At 41.2% G+C, this 18168-nt stretch overlaps 1 protein-coding gene across 3 annotated transcripts in view; it reads left to right on the top strand.

The window, feature by feature from the left end:
* Positions 1–18168, top strand: part of LOC113153689 (solute carrier family 45 member 4) — a 39818-nt gene that overhangs the window by 745 nt on the left and 20905 nt on the right. For 2 of the 3 annotated variants that reach the window (XM_026347415.1, XM_026347417.1), the window contains exons 2-3: positions 554–636; positions 11609–12922. In XM_026347415.1, coding sequence (XP_026203200.1) covers positions 12616–12922 — 307 coding nt within the window. In that variant the 5' untranslated portion in view covers positions 554–636; positions 11609–12615. Of the gene's footprint in view, positions 1–553; positions 637–11608; positions 12923–18168 lie in introns of those variants that run through there. The other variant, XM_026347418.1, reaches the window with a different exon arrangement.

The following is an 18168-nucleotide window of genomic DNA, read 5'->3' as shown; positions in this document are numbered from 1 at the left end:
TCATAACTGTGAAGTTGATCGGCTGAAAGGAAGTGACTCAGTTATTTTTTTAGAAATTATTAGTTAGTGCATTTAATTGTGGTGTTATTAAAGTGCCAAAGGATTCCTGGCTTCAATGTCAGAAATATCTGCTCACACATCAGACATTATTGATGAATCCTTAAGAAAAGCCCGAGTGCTAAAAACGGCAAATGATGGGGCCTCCCCACCTTTTGTTGTTTTGCCAGAAGGGTAGTGTTTTACTTACTTCACAGAGCATCTATTTAATATTGCATACCAAGGGGACATTTCCTTAAAATATAGCTGATGCATGATTATTCCTTCATTCATTCAGTGAAGCAAAGAAACGTGTTTTGGCTGCTGCAGCTCTGTCAAATAATTTTTCTACAGTGGAAGCGTGACATGAGAGACATGAGAGAGAATTTGTGCTTTGCTTTTGTTTGTCTGCAGTCAGCTACTGATTTATTTTGAATGCACAAACATACTGTGTATATGTTTGTTGTCTGTGTGCCTTTTGGTGACGGCTGTTTTGCTGTGTTTTGTGTATGTTCAGGTACGACTGCAGGGCTTAGTATCGCAGCCTGGACCAAAACGGCAACGTCTCAGCGACATTTATGAAGCTTTCACGGCTTTTTGGTGAGTTAAAAAAGAAAAACCTCCACACAAACCACAAGGCCATGAATGTAGCACTCTCTTTTTTTTATTTACTCTCATCACATTATAACCTTTTCTTATGTGTGTTACTGTATTTTGCTGTTTAGTCCTGTAAATCTGCACAAAAACAAAACAAACACCCCTAAAGACATGTAAATAGCCAACAGATGTGATCCCTCTATTGTTTTTCATGTGTAATGGGTTTCTGTTCTGCTGTAAACCACCGCACAATACTGACTGGATGCGCTTCAGCATATGTGGTTTCAGCGTGATCTGGTCGTGGTCTCGGTCTGGGTTGACCTGCACACCTCAGCACGGTGTCTTCCTCAAAAATCAGTTTCTGTGCGTCTGGCTTCAGTTTGACATCTTGAGATGCAATTCGGGTTTTGCGTTGTGCGCAGCTAGTTCAGCTGAAGTGAAAGCAGTCCACTTCCTCCAGATGAAATGCTGGCTGACTGTCAACTGGTGGTGAGTCAGCGCCGAGTTACTGACAGCGCAGTCGAGAAAGTGGTCGTGTGCATGACAGTCACAAGAGCCCGCACATTAATGAAGTCATATACATACCGTGAACAGAACAAACAACCCCGTGTAAACACATACAGTCACAGAAAAAGGCTTCTGATCATTGCCTGCATACAAATCTGCTCATTTGCATAGTGAAGTGGATTGTATTTCCATAAACATAATTAATATCTTAGGATAACAAGCCTGCATACATACTCCTTGTCCAGATGACTTTATGTAAGACCGCTGGTGCATGTTTCTAGCTGTAAAAGGAGAGTTTTTGGGGTGAAATGTGGCGCAAACACATCCATGTACATGCTGTTGAATAATGCCAACACTCACTGCAGCTCCAGATGGGTTTATTTAATGGTTTCCACAGCACATGAAGAAGCCCGGGTGACTTTCAGGATCCCCAAAACAAAAAAAAAAACAAAAAAAGGTGTCGTGCTGCAGACAAGTTTATTAAAAAGATATGGAACAGTTGCAGGACAAAATTAGAAAAAGTTTAGTTGGCATTAAACTAAAAACATTTAGTTGATTTGCTTTCTGCCCGGCCTTGTCCACAGGTACCAACATCCACATGCCAGCCTACTAATGACTCACAATGTACACATGTTATGTATGTGTGTATGTATGAAAATGACACACTTGTTTTACAGACGGGTATTTCTTGTCTGGGTACAGTTGTCTGAAAACTTCATGGTGACAACGACAATCCAGGAAATACAAGGTGCTAATTAGTGAGCTTTATAGGTTCTGGCAGGTATTTGTTGACCTTTGGAAATAGTTTGTCAGCTCTTTAGTCTTTGTGCTAACCTAAGCTAAGTGCTCACACATACATACATACTTTAAAAACAGCAGTTCTGCTTTTGTATCCGGAGCTCTGATCCAGTGTGTAGATAACCCTACTTCCTACTGGTGCTGAGCTTTTTGGACACAGACCTGTGAGAGAGAAGGAAAGAAAAGAGTGTGTTTCCCCCCTCGGATCAGAGCGCAACACCATGGGTTCATGTATTTGTGTGTGTTTGTTATCTCACTTACATCAGTAACATCAATGTCTTCGTCACACACACACACACACACACACACACACAGTATAAATGCTGTTGTGCCAGTTGCAGCAGCAGCAGCAGCAGCTGAGGGACACACGGCTGGTCTGTTTACATACTTTTTAAAAAAAAAAACATTTTTAACATTTTGTTTCAGCTGGCAAATTAAAATGTGATTTGTGTAAGGATCTGGCACGACTTCTCAAGATTCTGGTCAGGTATTTCCTTTCTAGGAGGGTAAAAAGTGCTTATCTGTCTCATTTGAGCTCTTCAAATACACACGTACAAATCTAGAGCAAACATAAAGTAGACATTATGGTTGCAGTCATCTGCAGTTTAGGAGCTCTGTATTGACAAGTTACTGTGTTTGTTTGTGTCACAGTTAGTAGCGTTGCATGCATGACTGGTTATTTTCTAGTTGTGGGCTGTTATCAAAGTCAATTTCACATGGCTGTACTGTATTTAGCCCTGGCTTTGAGTTGGAGGACATGCACAGACACTCACATGCACAGATAGCCAATAATACAAAATGTCCTCTAAGAATAGTTGTTTGCTTGCTCTCCTGTCAGCTCCCCCTCCCCCCCGTCTTTTTTTGTGATTTGTTCCTTCTCCACTGCTCTTTGCTTGTACCTTATTCCTCTTTTTACTTTTCGTTTTTCCACATCTTGAGCTCCAGTGTTGCATCCAACATCTTCTTCGCTGACGTAATACGTCAGCACAATTAGGAGTCGAAACGATCTTATCGTGAGCTCCACTCTGAAAATGAAGGCGTGAACGTCGTGAGTTTGAAAACAATTGGAGAGAAAAGCTCCATTTTGACCAAAATAGTGTGTAATTAGGAAACATTTGAACGTTTTATGCCAGGTAAAAAGAGCCCATGATATGTCTACCAGAGCCCACTTCCTGAAGCACATTTTCATGTTTTATTTTTTTCCAGTCTGTCACACTTCAGTTAACTGTTAAGTGTCACCTGCAGTCACACTTCTTCATGTGGAAAATAACTGACCCCTGTCAGAGGTTTGTACCTTCTTGCATCTGTAGCTGTTGCTATCACAGCAGAACAATGAGCTGCCATTTGACCCAGTCAGAGCTGGATTTGAAGGTGTGAAATCTTGTTCATAAACCTGTTCATGTGCGGAATGCTTTTCTTTTCCAGATGACAAACGCAGCCAGGTTTGCAAAAGCCAGTAACAGCACGAACTTAACCTCTCGGATTACAATGAAAACAATTATCAGGGAGCTGTGAGGTTTGTTGCCTTGTTCAGTTGTCTTATCTATTTTCACAGCCATTTCAACAAGTCCTCTGCTCTCTTATCATGCGTGGATGCTAATAAAATCTTCAGTGCACAAAAATGTAGTGGAGAAATATTTCTCACACTGATGCTCCTTGAATCGTCTCTGCTGCAGTTTTACTCACTATCTTCAACTACATCATGATCTGTCCGATCTCAGACTTGTCTGCAGAGCTTGAACAAATTTGGCTTCACCACACTTTTCAGCCATTTGGCCTCTGCTGAAACATCTGCGCTCGGAGTCAAACTTTCAACTTGTCCAAAGGCATTTTGTCCGACTCTAGATGTGTTCACTTTAAATCAAATAAAGAAACTTTTTGAGACTTTTAAGGCATTTTTTTTTTTTTTTTTTTGGGTGCCCTCCAGTCACTGTTCCCGTCTTTACTGACTCATTCTGAGCAACAAATATCTCAGGACAAACTGATGTCCTGCCTTCCAATTAAATTACCAGAGAACTGAGTGGGTGCCAGAGATGACTGGCAGAGAGCTTTATTTCTTATTTTGCTGCATCTTGGTTGACTTAGGGGCTTCAAGAGTGAAACACACACCACAGTTATTTGCAATTTCCATTATTATTTGTGTAGCTGGGATGCAAATGGGAAACAGGATTATTTTTTGTCTATTTTAAAAACCCAATTTGAAAATGATTAATAAATGTGAAGCGAATTGCCAGATGATCCTTTTATGGAAGAATTATCACTTGATTATTTGACATTAAGTCAGTAAATGTCAGGAAAAAGTGAAAAATGGCAAGCTTAATCTAGAGAAACCAGCAAATATTCACACTTTAATGGCTGAAACCAGTGAATTTTCTGGTACTTTTGCTAGAAAATGACAATGAGTCATCAACAATTACAGCAGTAGTTTATGAGTTTATGAGTCACAGCAGCCTGCATGGTGCCAGCTATGATCCTAGCATCATGTTGATTTTCTGTCGGCCAATCGGTTCAGCTCCGTATCTGCAGACTGATCCATGTGAAAGAGGCTGTACAGGCCGACAGGTAGTCAGGTGTCTGGGCTGAAAGAGGGGAGAGAGAGTAACTGGCTTTGTGCCAGTAATGTCATTAACACTGTTAGTAATACTGCACTCAAAGTAATGGACACACACTTTTGTTCACTTTAGAGCTGATGGACCTGCAACAGTAGAAGAAAGAGGCTTCAACATGGCATCCTTTTACACCTTTTTACAAATAAAGGTAGTTTATCGCAGGAGCAGACGGAAATTTATGCAACTCAGTGTCGCATATCACTCGGCCATCTGTAAACGTCTTGGTTGAACTTATCCAAGTTTTATCAGACTGTTTACACCTTGATATGTCTGCCAAAAACCCATAATCTGCATTTCTTTTTTGTGGAGTTTAGATTCATGCCCTCATGTTAGCACAGAGGCTGCTGGCACAAATCTACTGACATGTGGCCAGTTTTAGTAACAGTTTGTATTTGTGTGCATCTTTTATGTAGTGTTAGCAGGTTTGGTGAGCTTGTTGGACACAGTTTGGTTTGTATGGAACCCACACTAAATGTGCCAATTCTCGTTTTTGTGCTGCCGACGACAAGTACTGAACAAGGAAATAAACTTGACTCCCATCTATCAAATTCTCACATAAATGTCATAAATCTCACTGATTTTACTGTTGACAGCTGCATGCAAAAGAGACGCAGGTCAGGCAGTGCTGTTGATTTCAGTTGCTCTTTATCAGCATCAAGCATGTGCATGTGTGTGTGAAGAGGGGTGTAAGTGTGTGTATGAGCGTGTGTGTGTGTGTGTGTTCGCTCTGCAGTGGAATATTCCATTAGACGTGTGGGTGGGGTTTCAAACTTACCATCTTGAGGTCTCGTGCGATCCTAAACATGCCTGCGCAGGCTGGTGTTTTGGCTCATTGTAGGAGTGAGATGATGATGTTTGTTACAAGATGAAAACAGCGCTTTTTATTGGGTGCTTTGGTGTTTTGCGGTCAAGTGGGCTCGCGTGGTGAGCTGGAGTGACTGTATGTGGGTCACTGCTGAGTTTTAGGGTGTATATTTATTTATTATGATTAGAGAGCGTGTGACTGACGGGGCTTGGCCACTATGATGACTGCAAAGATAGAAAAACAACACCCACAAATAGGAGATATGTATCACTGTATGCTCTTTACTGTTTGGCGTCTAGGTCCCTTGTGGGTAAAGGCTTCAGAGGGCTGTAAGGGGAAGATGCACACACACACACACACACACACAGTCCCTCCAAAAGGGCAGCCCCCCTGAGGTTAGAAATACAGGACGCAGGCGGGGGTGCAGTAATACGATGTTTGGTAGGGGGTACTGTACGCTGAGTACAATTACAATTACCAATGGTGTGTGTGTGTGTGTGTGTGTGTGGCAAACACACAGCCAGCAACGTGCCTCTGAAACCAAGGCTGCTACTTGTCAAACCCTCACACTATCCAGCTTCAAACATTAGGACATGCATGAGTTAACCCACCTTTTTGACATCAGGGGTCTTTGACAAGCGTTTGGTAGCTCGCTAGTTTTGAAAAAGAGCTTCTGGGTCAGCATATTACATAAATATGATACTAGATGTATGAGATTTGACGGGTCGTTGACACCGACTGTCTAGACGGGCTCAGATAGGCCTAGAGGATTAAACACAGTGCAGCGTTTGTGTGTTTTCTACAGTAACCTACAAACTAATAAGAATTTGTTACAAACCGTAAATATTGCAGTGACTTTATACAACTCTGATCACCTTCATTGTCCTTTCTAGACTGGGGTTTTATACTCCTTAAGCACAGACGTGCTATTTTCAGCCTAGCCTGAATCCCACAGTAGCTTGTGGAGCTATAATGAAGCAAAACATTTGCTAATATCCAAAGCAGCAAAATGAGCAACGAAGCTAAAAAGGTCACTCGTGGTTTTTTATTTTTTTTGTTTTTGTTTTTTCTCTTTTTTTTAATAAATCAGATAGCTGTTGCCGACTTGCCTGCGGTGTAGACATGTACGCCAGCCAGAGTGCTAACTAGCTAGCCTGTTAGCCAGCTGTGCTAAAAATAAACACAAGGACTGGGTTATCACTGGCTGCTAGACACAGCAGAGTCCTGTCCTCTCTAATTTAACAGCTTAGATAACGTTTGATAATGTTATGCTAACATTGGCTGTGAAACTGTTGCACATGCATTTTAAGAGGCTCTCAAAATAGTCTTATTTTGTGCCTCTTAACTCAAAGTATTTCTGTTTGTGTATTAAAAGTAGTAACATTAATGACTTAATGACCTTAGAGACACAGCTCGGTTGGATTAGTGTGTGAGAACCATGCAAAAACCAGATTGAAACCTGTTGTCGATGACAAAAACTGGCTTCAAAACGTTAGTCATATGACTGATTATCATTTCCTCACGCTTACATTTGATGAAGTAGCTCATTATGATGTTAACTATGTGGTTGGTTAGATACTGGCCTAGTTTCAGTGACTGTACCTGTTCTTACCTGAGTTCTTTTGTGCAAAATGATCAGTAATAATGCTAAATATGTGGCCTCATCATATACTGTTAATAGCCGAATTCTTTATTGTTACCTATTTCTTAATTCTTAATTGTAGGAATTAACCTCAAAACCTCAAAAATGAAATCTCGAGTCAGTCCAGTTTGTTTTGATCAAACTGTCAGCACACTGACCACAACCAGGGTTGACACTTATTTAGTTTCGGACAGAGGCAGCTGTGAGGCTCAGGTGTGGCTGTGATTGGAAATTCATTTAGATCTGTCAGAATGTAAAGAGCCATATATGTGGCTGGTTCTCATAAACAAAGTAATCGTGCGTGCATATGATCATTTGTATGTGAGCTGCAGGTATGTCATATTCGTATCAGGAAATGCTGTGATGATGACTGTGAGGAAAACCTGTGTCATGACTAAAGGTTTTGTCATTGATGCTACTTCACGTTGATGCACATGTGCTCCCCCCCCCCCCCCCCTCGTACTCTCTGCACTGCAGCAGCACTGCACCACAGTGCACACATCCAGACTCTGTTTACCTCTTGTTCTCTCTCTCTCTCTCACTCCCACTAGTACTTATCCCTGCCATCTGCTTCCCAAATCTGGGAGTGTGGTTGTTTTTCATGGGAATGTTCAAGTGTTTGTGTGCATGTGAAGCTTTGCAAAGGAGCCTGTGTTTATATGTTTTTCTTCTGTGGGTATAGATGTTCTTAAACTGTGCGTGTGTGTGTGTGTGTGTGTGACAATTAGCTGAATTGACTATATGGGTCAGTAATATGTTGTGTGTGTTACGTTTGCTGTGTTCACGTGCCTCACTGGTGTGTGGAAAACTCATTTTCAGACACAGCCTGGTTTGACAGTGATGGGATTTTAGTCTGGAGACGACTTTAGAAGTAGAAATACACTGTTCATTCATAGATGCACAAAGATATGGGGTTGCACATAGGGAGTAATTCTATAATTGAATTTAGTCTAGATTAGTTTTAGGCGATTCACTGTTAGAAAATGATTACCAATGACAAACAGTTCAAAATCTGAAGATCCCTTTTGAGAAGCTGGTACCTATACATGTGTCCACTATCAAAATTGTTATCAGTTAATTTAGTATGAGTTATTTACAGACTTCTGTTGACTATATGATTAGCTTAGTTGTTCTCACACAGAGACTGTGTTTGTTCTGTTGCCTTTGGACAGGAAGGAATTTAAAGCACACGTTGCACATGTGATGGGATCTGGAATCAAAATTGGCCAGAAGCATAACATACACCTCTGCGGTTCATCCATATTCATTTTAACTTTTAGTTTTAGCCTAATGTCTATGTCTAAGTTCAGTTCATTATTAAAGCAGACATGAGACTGTCTGGTGTCTTCATGTAAGAGACAGAGGAGCAATGGGCAAGTAGACGAGGCAGATGATGGTGTGGCAGGTAATCTAGTCCGTGGCACAAGAATAAACACTCACTAAAATAGACCTTGGCTACATGTGTTCAGTGTGTGTGTGTGTGTGTTGATCTGAGAGACACAGTAGAGGACGACTCTTGACCTTTACAGGCCTCTCCTTTCCCTCTCTCCTGCTCTTGTTTTCCTCTCGTCTTTTGTGTGTTTTTCTTTCTTCACGTCCCTCTCAACACAAAGTCTTAGAGGCAAATATTTAAATGTGTTCTAGCTCCTGCCCCCTCTGTCTTTTCTTACCATACGCATGTCCAACTACCCCCTTCGTCTTCCTTCTTACATTTCTCTCTGTTCCTCTGCTTTACCCTCATCCTTTTCATCCCTTCTTTATCACACAAAACAGTAGGACAGATGCTCCTGATGCTCATGTGAACAGACTTGCAATCAGATAGCATTCACTGTTGTGTGTGTGTCTGTGTGTGTCTGTGTGTGTCTGTGTGTGTGTTTTCTGTGTGTGCGTTTGTTTTGTAGGACTGAGAATACCAGATACAGTCCAGGCAGCTATGTCAGCGAGGTGAATGGATACACGGCAGCAGCTTTGCTTGTTTTTCTTCAGTCTTCTTTACCTTGATATACTATATGCTTCACACAGTTTTCACTCAACCTTAAAATGACACGTTTGTGTCTGTTTTACCAGACCTACAGCATATACAAGACATTTGTAGCTAAAATAAATCGGATACCAAGTAGTTACACTTATGGTTTGCTCTACAAACCATATTGTATGTCATATAATGTATATACATTTTCGCAAAAATGTTTTACGTTTACATATTTTATTAGTTCCTATACAGCCAGGTGAACGTTTACAAGTTGCAGAGACACAAATATTTCCTGAAATCAGTGAGCATTTGGTTAATTTTTTTCTGCCACTGCGTGGTTGCAGTCGAGGGAACAGACTGTATCACAACATGGGCGTAGGGTCATTGCAGTCACCAAAATGTTTCCTGAGAGATGTTTTTGAAGATTTCATTGGGGTTTACCACTCACCAAAGTCTTGGAAGTTACTGTGGCCAGAAAAACCAAAGAGGAAAATAAAGGGGTGAAGCTGGAATAGGACAAACAAGACATGACCATAAATATTTGCCCATTTCTTGGGACTTAGGGTGAGCAGAAGTACTTGGAGAAGCTGAAACTTGGTACTTTATTTAGCACTCGGCTGCTTAGTGGCAAACTTTTTTTGCAAGAAATTATCACTTATAAGTCCCAACTTTCAAGTTGACTTGAAGTTTGTCTGTTCAAGCTCACCTGTACTAAAGAGTCCCCACTGCTGGTGTCATATTGGAGTTTTAATCAAGTTTGATTAGAGACTTATTGAGAGTCAAGAAAAATAAGTAATGAAGCTACTTTACACAGTAACTTCTGCATGCATCGGGTTAATGCAGTAATTTCAGTCTCTCCACCCTGCTGGGATTTTCCCATCATTCCCAGTCTGACCCCAACTTATGTTCCCATGAAACTTAAATATTTGGTCATCGTTGGCATGTGGTGTTCTGCCGCACAGGCTTTGGGCACTTTGCCGCATGGTGTCCTCTCCCTGTCAGGTTGGTGGAGGCTGTGGTGCTCTTTCTCCGGTTCACTAAATTTAGTAGGATTTACAATATAATTAGTGTGCATGCCTGTGATGGAGAGGGACTGTCATGGAATCCGTTGCTGTGACTGAGGTCAGGTATGAGGACTCGACTGTCTTTTGGCCACGCAAAGGAAATCCACATAATGTAAATAGTTGTATTTTCAAGGATTTGGTTGAAGATGAGGTTAAGTCTCCAGGAAATTATATAAGTCAGTAAAACATCCTGGTGATGGAAACAGGACTGTGTGTGCAGTATTCATGACCGTCTTGAGTGTATCATGAATATTAATGAGAACATGTGAGAGCCCAGACAATGGAAAGAAGAAGAAACATATTTTTGTCCTCTGCTCTTGTTTTTCTGTCTCATGTTGTTGTCCCTGCCTCTCCTTCTCCTGTTCCTCCCACCTTGCACCTGCTCAAACCCATCTTTCTCTCTCGCCTCCTTTCTTATTTTGTTTGCTCAATCTCTCCATAAGAGGCTTGATGAGGGTCTTAGCACTGCTATGTGTGTGTGTCCTTCACGTGGTAAGTATTGGTGTGTGTTGGGTGTTCCCACTGCACACAAAAACACACTTTGGACTCGAACTCCGTAGGAAATCATATTAAAAATGTTTTTTCTCTCTCTCTATGAGTTGTGTTATTAACTGAAGCAATCCCTCTGTCTCCAGCCACATATCTCATTTCTTCTCAACATACACACAAGCCCTCTGTTTGAAACAGTAGCTCAGTCTGTAAACTTTTCAGCCCGTGAAACCCATCGCATGCTTTCATTCTTCCCATTGCGTTTCAAAGACTGTCCGAGTGTGTGCGAGGATGAATCATGTGCTCAAACCAATTACACTGTTTAAAAATGGACTCTTTTCATAGGAAAGGATATACAGCGTGTCTGTGTGTGTGTCTTAATTGTTGTGCCAGCATGGTCTCAAACAACTCATTTAAACACGTGGTTTTGTTTGCCCAGATTACACAGATCCACCTTTTCTCTTTGACTATCATGCACATAGTTTTGGTTCAACTGTCTATGTCCAGGCTTGTTGTTGCCTTCAGCCTAATATGATAAAGCTGACTAAAATTTAGTTTGTGGTTCTCACGGCCTTAAATTTAAAAAGGCGGCATTTCGTTCCTGAAATAATCACTTACCTTTCACTTTCTGTAGATTTTACTGTCGGGAGTTTGCATAGGAGCTGTTTTTTCAGGTTTAATTGTGGCCAGTGTCACAGTATTGTGACCAAAGATAGCATGCAACATAATAATGATGATGGTGATAGTGTGAGAAACTTAAGACGACCATCTCACAATGTGACCAGGCAAAGAAAAGTATTAAATAAAACACTGATCATAGAGGTGAAGATGAATGACACAGGTTGATGACATTTTGTTTGTTTTTAAGTGGTAGCCTCTCATTCAGTAGGAGTTACCTACTGCTGACCAACCACCATACAGTTGTCAAATCTAATGACGAGAGTAGCTTATCTTACTGCTTAACATTTGTAACTCATTGGTGTTTTCCTTTCTGTTTTTTCCTCCTTCTCGCTACTCAACCAACTCCATGATTATCTCTGCTGCTGGTCAATGGGGAAACGTCCTAATCCCCTGCATGGTTTCCTCCAGATTGATCAGCCAATCGATGGGGATTTTCAGAGGAGCTCCGCCAACCTTCGCTGCCTGCCCTCCACCCCCCTGCCCCCTCACCGCTGCTCACTCCGTCATCCAGCCCTCCATCCAGCCCTTCGTACACAAAATGACTCTGGAACTCACTGAATGGTCTTCTATATGGATTTTTACTGCCTATAATAGACAGTAAACAAAAAGAGGAAGAAACCTCAATGACAAAAAAGCCATAAACACACATACACACGCACACACACACACACACACAAACACAAACACACACACACACACACACCATGCATGCAAAAACACGCATGAAAACACTGACATACCAACATACCAAATAAAGCTGTTAGTGAGTTTTCCAGACGGGCTCTCACACACCTGACAAACACACGCACAAACTCAATTTTGGAATGTACAACACACTCTTCCTGTGAAAATTCAACTGCTTCCTTTATTTTTGGGATTTTCTACAAGCGTTTGGAAAGCTGATTTTGTTTTTGTTTTGTTTTTTTCGCTCTGGGAGGCGAGAGAAGGATTAAAAACGTGTTACATTTTTTGGAGGCCAGCTTGTTCAGAGGACAACCAAGTGCTAATATTGTTTGCTTCAGTAAATTTAGATCTATAATAGATCTATAGATAGCAGGACCCAGTCTTGGATACATTTTATTACCTCACACACTGGGTCACTATCTGTTTTTTGATTTTTATTCTAGTGTATTAGCACTTCATCACTTCTAGAACACCTTTAACAGGTGATTTTTCTTATAAAGCAGTAATAGATGTAAATATTATATAACCAGTTACAACATTTGTAGCTTGTAAATTATAATTAAGCTACTATAAAGAAGACACTACTACTTTTAAAGTAAGTATAAGTAAGTTGATACGAGTATTTTGTGGAAGCAGGGAAGTAGTATTGTTTTTTCTTTTGTAGCTACAGGTAATTGTTCTCAGATTTATCAGTGTGTTAGAAGAGGTGCACTTGTGTTCTCATCGCGTGCATGCCCTCCACAATGCCTCCCCAGAACACAGAGGCTGACACTATGCAGGTCGGATCTCTGGTGGGCGGGGTTAATGGCAAAAACTCCACAGCATCGGGCCCGGACGAGGAGAAAGGAGCACCAGGAGGAGAGACGGATGGATTGGGAGGCGGAGGGGGAGGTCGAGGAGGGGAGGAGTCGGCAAGCGAAGGGTCGATAGAAGGCATTCCTCTCAAGAGATGGGTGATGCACGGCGCCGTGATGTTTGGCCGGGAGTTCTGCTACGCCATGGAGACGGCGCTGGTGACTCCCGTGCTGCTGCAGATAGGTGAGTTAAAAGTCCACAAACGCACATTAATTAATTTTCATAAAAACAAAAACTCACCTGTTAAGAACAAAGCAGAAATGTTGATGTAAAAGATGTTAATGCAGCCTGCAAGTGAGAAAAACAATTAGAGATCAGATTTGTTTCAGCTGTTTAATCGGGTTTTAAGTTTCTTTGTTGAAATGTGTTCAGCCCATTTTTTGTTTTGGGATTTTGGGATAAGAACACTGCATCGTTGTTAATAAGAATAACATTTCCAACAAAAAGCTGTTAACCATATAGTTATATAGTTTTTGAGCAGGAAGAGGACCAGTCTAGTTGTTTGTCCTGTTGTTGTTCTGGCATTTTAGAAGACACCTTTTATTCACCTTGTTCAGATGGTCTTCAAGTGGATCTGCCAGTAGATTAGCATTCTGACTCGCTCTCGCTCTCGCTCTCGCTCTCTCTCTCTCTCGCACACACACAGTAAATGTCATTTGCACTCCGTGTTGTCTTTGACAGTCTTTGAGAAAAAGCCAAGTCCAGTTTAATTTGGAGAACACTGGAGTCCTTAGAACAGACAGTGAAGACTGTGAAAGAAGACTGAAAGAGAAAATAGTAAGAAGGGAAGGAATGTTATAATTAAACATGTAGGGAGTTAGAGGGAGGGAAAGTAGCTGAAGCAGCCTTAACCTCATTTATAATTCAAAGTCACTTCCCATGCAATATCCCGTTCTTCCTTGTTTCTTTCTCTCCTCCCCCCTCAGTGATGTAGTGTGATCTCCTAGCTTACATAATCAAGACGATGTGGGTGGCAGGTCCCTCTGTGGACACGGTGACTCCTGGCTTTGAAAGACCTGTCACCTGTCATTTCAAAAGGACAGGGCCACGTTTTTGAAGTCAAATCTAATATGTCGAAGATGCTCAAAGATGATCAAAGCTGCAGCCGAAGTCACGATCAGCCCTAAAAAGGGTTTTACCCATTTCTTATTTAAAATGACTTTATTCCTATGTCCGACTTGTGTCCTGTGGTTGTATCAAACCAGGGGATTTGCTCCATGCTTTTTGGTTCTATTTTTAGCTCTGATTTAGCTGACCTAACCTATTTTTTTTAGATCACGATATGTCTGAGCCCCTCTTAAGTAGATTTTGGAGCCGCAGGGAGCTACAGCTGCTACTGATTAGTCAGCTGAAATAAAACCAAAGCAGACAGAGAGGTGACTTTGGTGTCTAGCTGAGGTTCATCACTGATAAGCAGAGTTAATCCAGTCATGTTGGTCCTTTTGTGTCAGGCTAATTGGCTGCCTTTCACTTTGACCTTTTGCACTGATCATAGATACATTTATTTTTAATTTATCACTGGTAGCAGTGATTTGTGTAGGTTTAAAGTTTTATTTCCAGCTGTGATAAATCTACTATGCTGCTATAACGGAAGCATTTCTCTTCCCTGAGTCTGTTGATCTTCACCATGGCTGTATCAAAAGAGCTGGAAATGACACTTTGTCCCATTTGCCAGTTGCAATAAAGGCAATAAGGAAACCCCTTGAGGACTAAAACCATTTCCCCATAAAACACAATTGTAAAACTGTAGACAAGGCCATTGTAAAAGAGTTGAAATAATGTCGACAGGACGGCGTTGACAAGGTTAAAACAAGCCAGAAGCAAACTAGAAAGATAAAAAACATTTTTTAGCTTATGTGATGGATGAGCTCCTTCCAGTTTTTGTGATACATCCACGATCAGCTCGCTCGCTTTGATGTTTTTAACTGCACGTATTCATTCAGAGGTTGTCTTCAGGTGTGAAGTCATACCCACTGCACACCCCTTCACCCAATCACCATGTAGTATTACACAAAGCTCAGTTTGTGCAGCTGCATTCAGGTTCTTAACTCGCAGACAAACAAAAAGTGAGATGAAAACAGCCCAGTGTGGGCACTGGTCCAACTTTTGGGAATAACAACTATTGATCCATCTCCGTGTGGTTAATGCTCCACGCCTGCTGGTAGACTGTAGCGTGCTGGAATAAGCTGGATAGCTGGTAAGCTGGCTGGTTGGCTCACCCTGAGTAGATCCATTGTGTGTGTGTGTGTGTGTGTGTGTGTGTCTGTGTGTGTGTGTCTGTGTGTGTCTGTGTGTGTGTGTGTGTGTGTGTGTGTGTGTGTGTGTCAGACAGTTTGGTCAAGGAGCCCATATTTACACAACCTAGAGAAAGGCTAAGAAACTTCTGCCTTACAAGGTCTTGTGTGGAGAGCATGCCAAACTCTCTACACAAGTTCCTGGCAGCAGCCAGTCATACGGGATAAGGGTGTAGGCTCTTCCCCTAACGGCAAGAACGCACATTACATCAATTTAGTTACATTTTTAACATTAAGTTTACAGGGTGGGTCATTACATTTCACACTAGACCTTAAATTCAGCTTTTTGTCTTCTTTTAGCAGCAAAAAGAAAAATACTGATTAGTTACTTGAAACCAGTAAAGAAAATAAATGACTACTGTATCTATTGCTTCCATTGGCTTTGATTTATTCTTCCTACTCTCTACATTTACTTTCCCGAGTAAGAGCGTCACCTTATCCAGCCAAGAGATTGAATCAATGGTAGCAAATAGATTAATGGAGAAGATACCTTTGCAAATAGAAAGGTGAATGAGGAGGTAGAGAAGAGGTGATGAGTACAAGCAGCATGTTGTCGTTCTTTTTGGTTCGGAGCACGGCACATTACATAACAAGCTTTCTCAGAACTGAGCTCAAAGTGACTCAGAGAAAAGCTGTTAAAGCATCATGACACTCAGTGAAGATAAATCAGAGGGGGGAACACGCTGTCAACAAAGACGGCCTCATTGACATTCCCATATCGTTGCAGCAGCTCCGTATCAACAGCAGGAGCAGTGGGATTATCTCTGAAAATTAATTCAGGGCCAAGGTTACTGTTCAGGACATTTACTAGTCTCAGATTAGGAACGGTACCTGGCACAGAGAGCCTGTGCGAGAGTTAAATACCAGCAGATGCCAGGCAGTACTTCAGAAACATTTAAATTTACAGCCGTAGAAATAAGGGTTGGATTGTAATCGGGTAAAGGTTTGAAGTCTTTTTATATTTGACCTCAGTGTTTTGTGGTATTCTTTCCTCTGGACAGAAATGGACCTACATTCCTATGTTTTTTCTAGCAGGTTGATTTGCATTAAAAATGTGATTTGTGTTTGTTTTTTATGCTTTCATTCCTATGAAGGCTCTAGGGCCTCAGTAGAGAACAAGATGGTGAAACCTGGATTTTTTCTTGTACTGTTTGTTTTGACCTGCCTGAGAAAGTTGACATGTATTATTTACTTCCCACCACGTTCACTTGTTTTGGTATCAGGAGCAGCACAGTCTGTATGTGGACCAAAGTGCTTTTTCATTATTAATCCTGTTCATTTTTAATCAGTTTATTCGCTTGGTTGACTAAGTAGCTGTTCATGCTGCAGCAGCAGCAGCTGTGCCGCCCGTGTGGTCCTCTGGTCGGTGCAGGGCTGGCAGCTCTGCAACATTGTTATCCTCCTTAGGATGCCTTCTTGGCTTTGCTAAAGGCGATTACCACAATCCAAAAGGAAATGTTCCTCTATTCATTCAGGTTTTGCGAAAGCCTTGGCCCACTGTCTTAACCTTTACTTCATTTGATTTCCGTGACTAAATGTCCCACTGTTCTGAATCTCTACTCTCCTATATACACATGCATATCAAAACCTGAAGGACTGATGTTTTAGTTTAAGTTAACAAGACAACCTCATATGTGATCCATTTGAAACACGGGGAGAGTTTTGAGTTTACATACAAACTTCATTTTCATCATGGGATCATTTTCTGACTTAATGTAGTTGCAAAACCTTTCACTAAAACAAACACTGTACGTGTGGCTTGTGCACGAGCATGTGGGTGCACCCTGTGCGTAGGGTGTTACATTTTCAAGATACAGCTTATTGTTTTTTCTTAGCATTAAAGTATATTTAAGTGGTTTTAAAAGTGGTTTTATCATTTGCCAGTGTTATATTTTAGCAATTTGTAGCACTTTAGCATTCTACCAATGTTTGCATGTTTTTGTTATGATCAGTAACAAAATGAGCTTCGTTCCTTTCTTTTAGCTGAATGCTGTTTATTATTTTCAACAAAATGAACCTTCCCATGCTATTTGTTGTGCAGTAAATCAGCTTGATCTTGCATTGTTTATGCTAGCATGCCAGATAACCTAATCCACTGAGTGATCCCATCATGTTAGCTGGTCTAATCTAGAAGATGACCTTACAGACAGCGTAATACAGGGTTATATAAATGACTGACTTGATGTCACAGAGTGACTAATCACCACAATCTGACCCTGTCATTCTTAGTACTAGGAGGATAGACAGGTAACATGTATGGCTGAGGCAGGTGGAAGAAATTAGTCAAGAGACAAAAAAATAACAAAATAAAATGGAGAGAAAAAGTGAGAATAAGTGAGAAATAGGAGCCACTGACAGTGTGAATTGTATTCTTGCCAGTCCGTGAGACCTTTTAACCACAATCTTCTGTCCTCTGTTATGTTTTTACACTGCCTGTCTCCACAAAGAGACAGCCCCCCAAGTCTATTCAGTTATTTAAAGCCCTCCTATTAATAGTGCTTTATATAACCGCTGCAGTAACTTTGTTATTGCTGTACACACACTGATCCAAAAGGGGGTTTTATAGAGGGCTATTTGCTAAAATCACATCTGTTGCAGGATGAGTTCTGGATGTAATACTGATGCAGTGAAAGACAAGACAAATGGTTGCACTGGTATGTGACGATTGATGTCAGTGGTTTGCAAAATATGGTCTGTGAACCATGAGGGGGGTAATGGAAAAGGGTTCTACCGTAATCACCACTGTACATTGATGTATGTTTGTGTTAGGTAAATGCAGAGTCAGCAAATACTTAAGTCCTTAAGACAAAGCCATATTATGTGCTTTCATATGGGTGCACGTGTTTTTCCATGCAACAGGCGGTGAGCTAGGAATGCGTGTCCTATTAATGCAAGATGTGAGGAATGCAGAACTCTGTGTGTGTGTGTGTGTGTGTGTGTGTGTGTGTGTGTGTGTGTGTGTATTTGTTTGTCAGCACATTGCTCCCCCCCCAGGGAGATGAAGTCATCAAAAACAAACCATCACCAGAGCTCTCAGGTGATGATGAGGGACAAAGAAACATCAGGGGAAGCATTTCTTTTACGCGAGGGCAACAGATAATGGTTAAATTCACTCTAATTCTATTATTGTTTTGA

This window comes from Anabas testudineus, chromosome 11 (genome assembly GCF_900324465.2).
Source record: "Anabas testudineus chromosome 11, fAnaTes1.2, whole genome shotgun sequence".
Lineage (NCBI taxonomy): Eukaryota > Metazoa > Chordata > Actinopteri > Anabantiformes > Anabantidae > Anabas > Anabas testudineus.
Note: the sequence above shows the minus strand (reverse complement) of the source record. Positions and strands in the feature narration are given on the sequence as shown.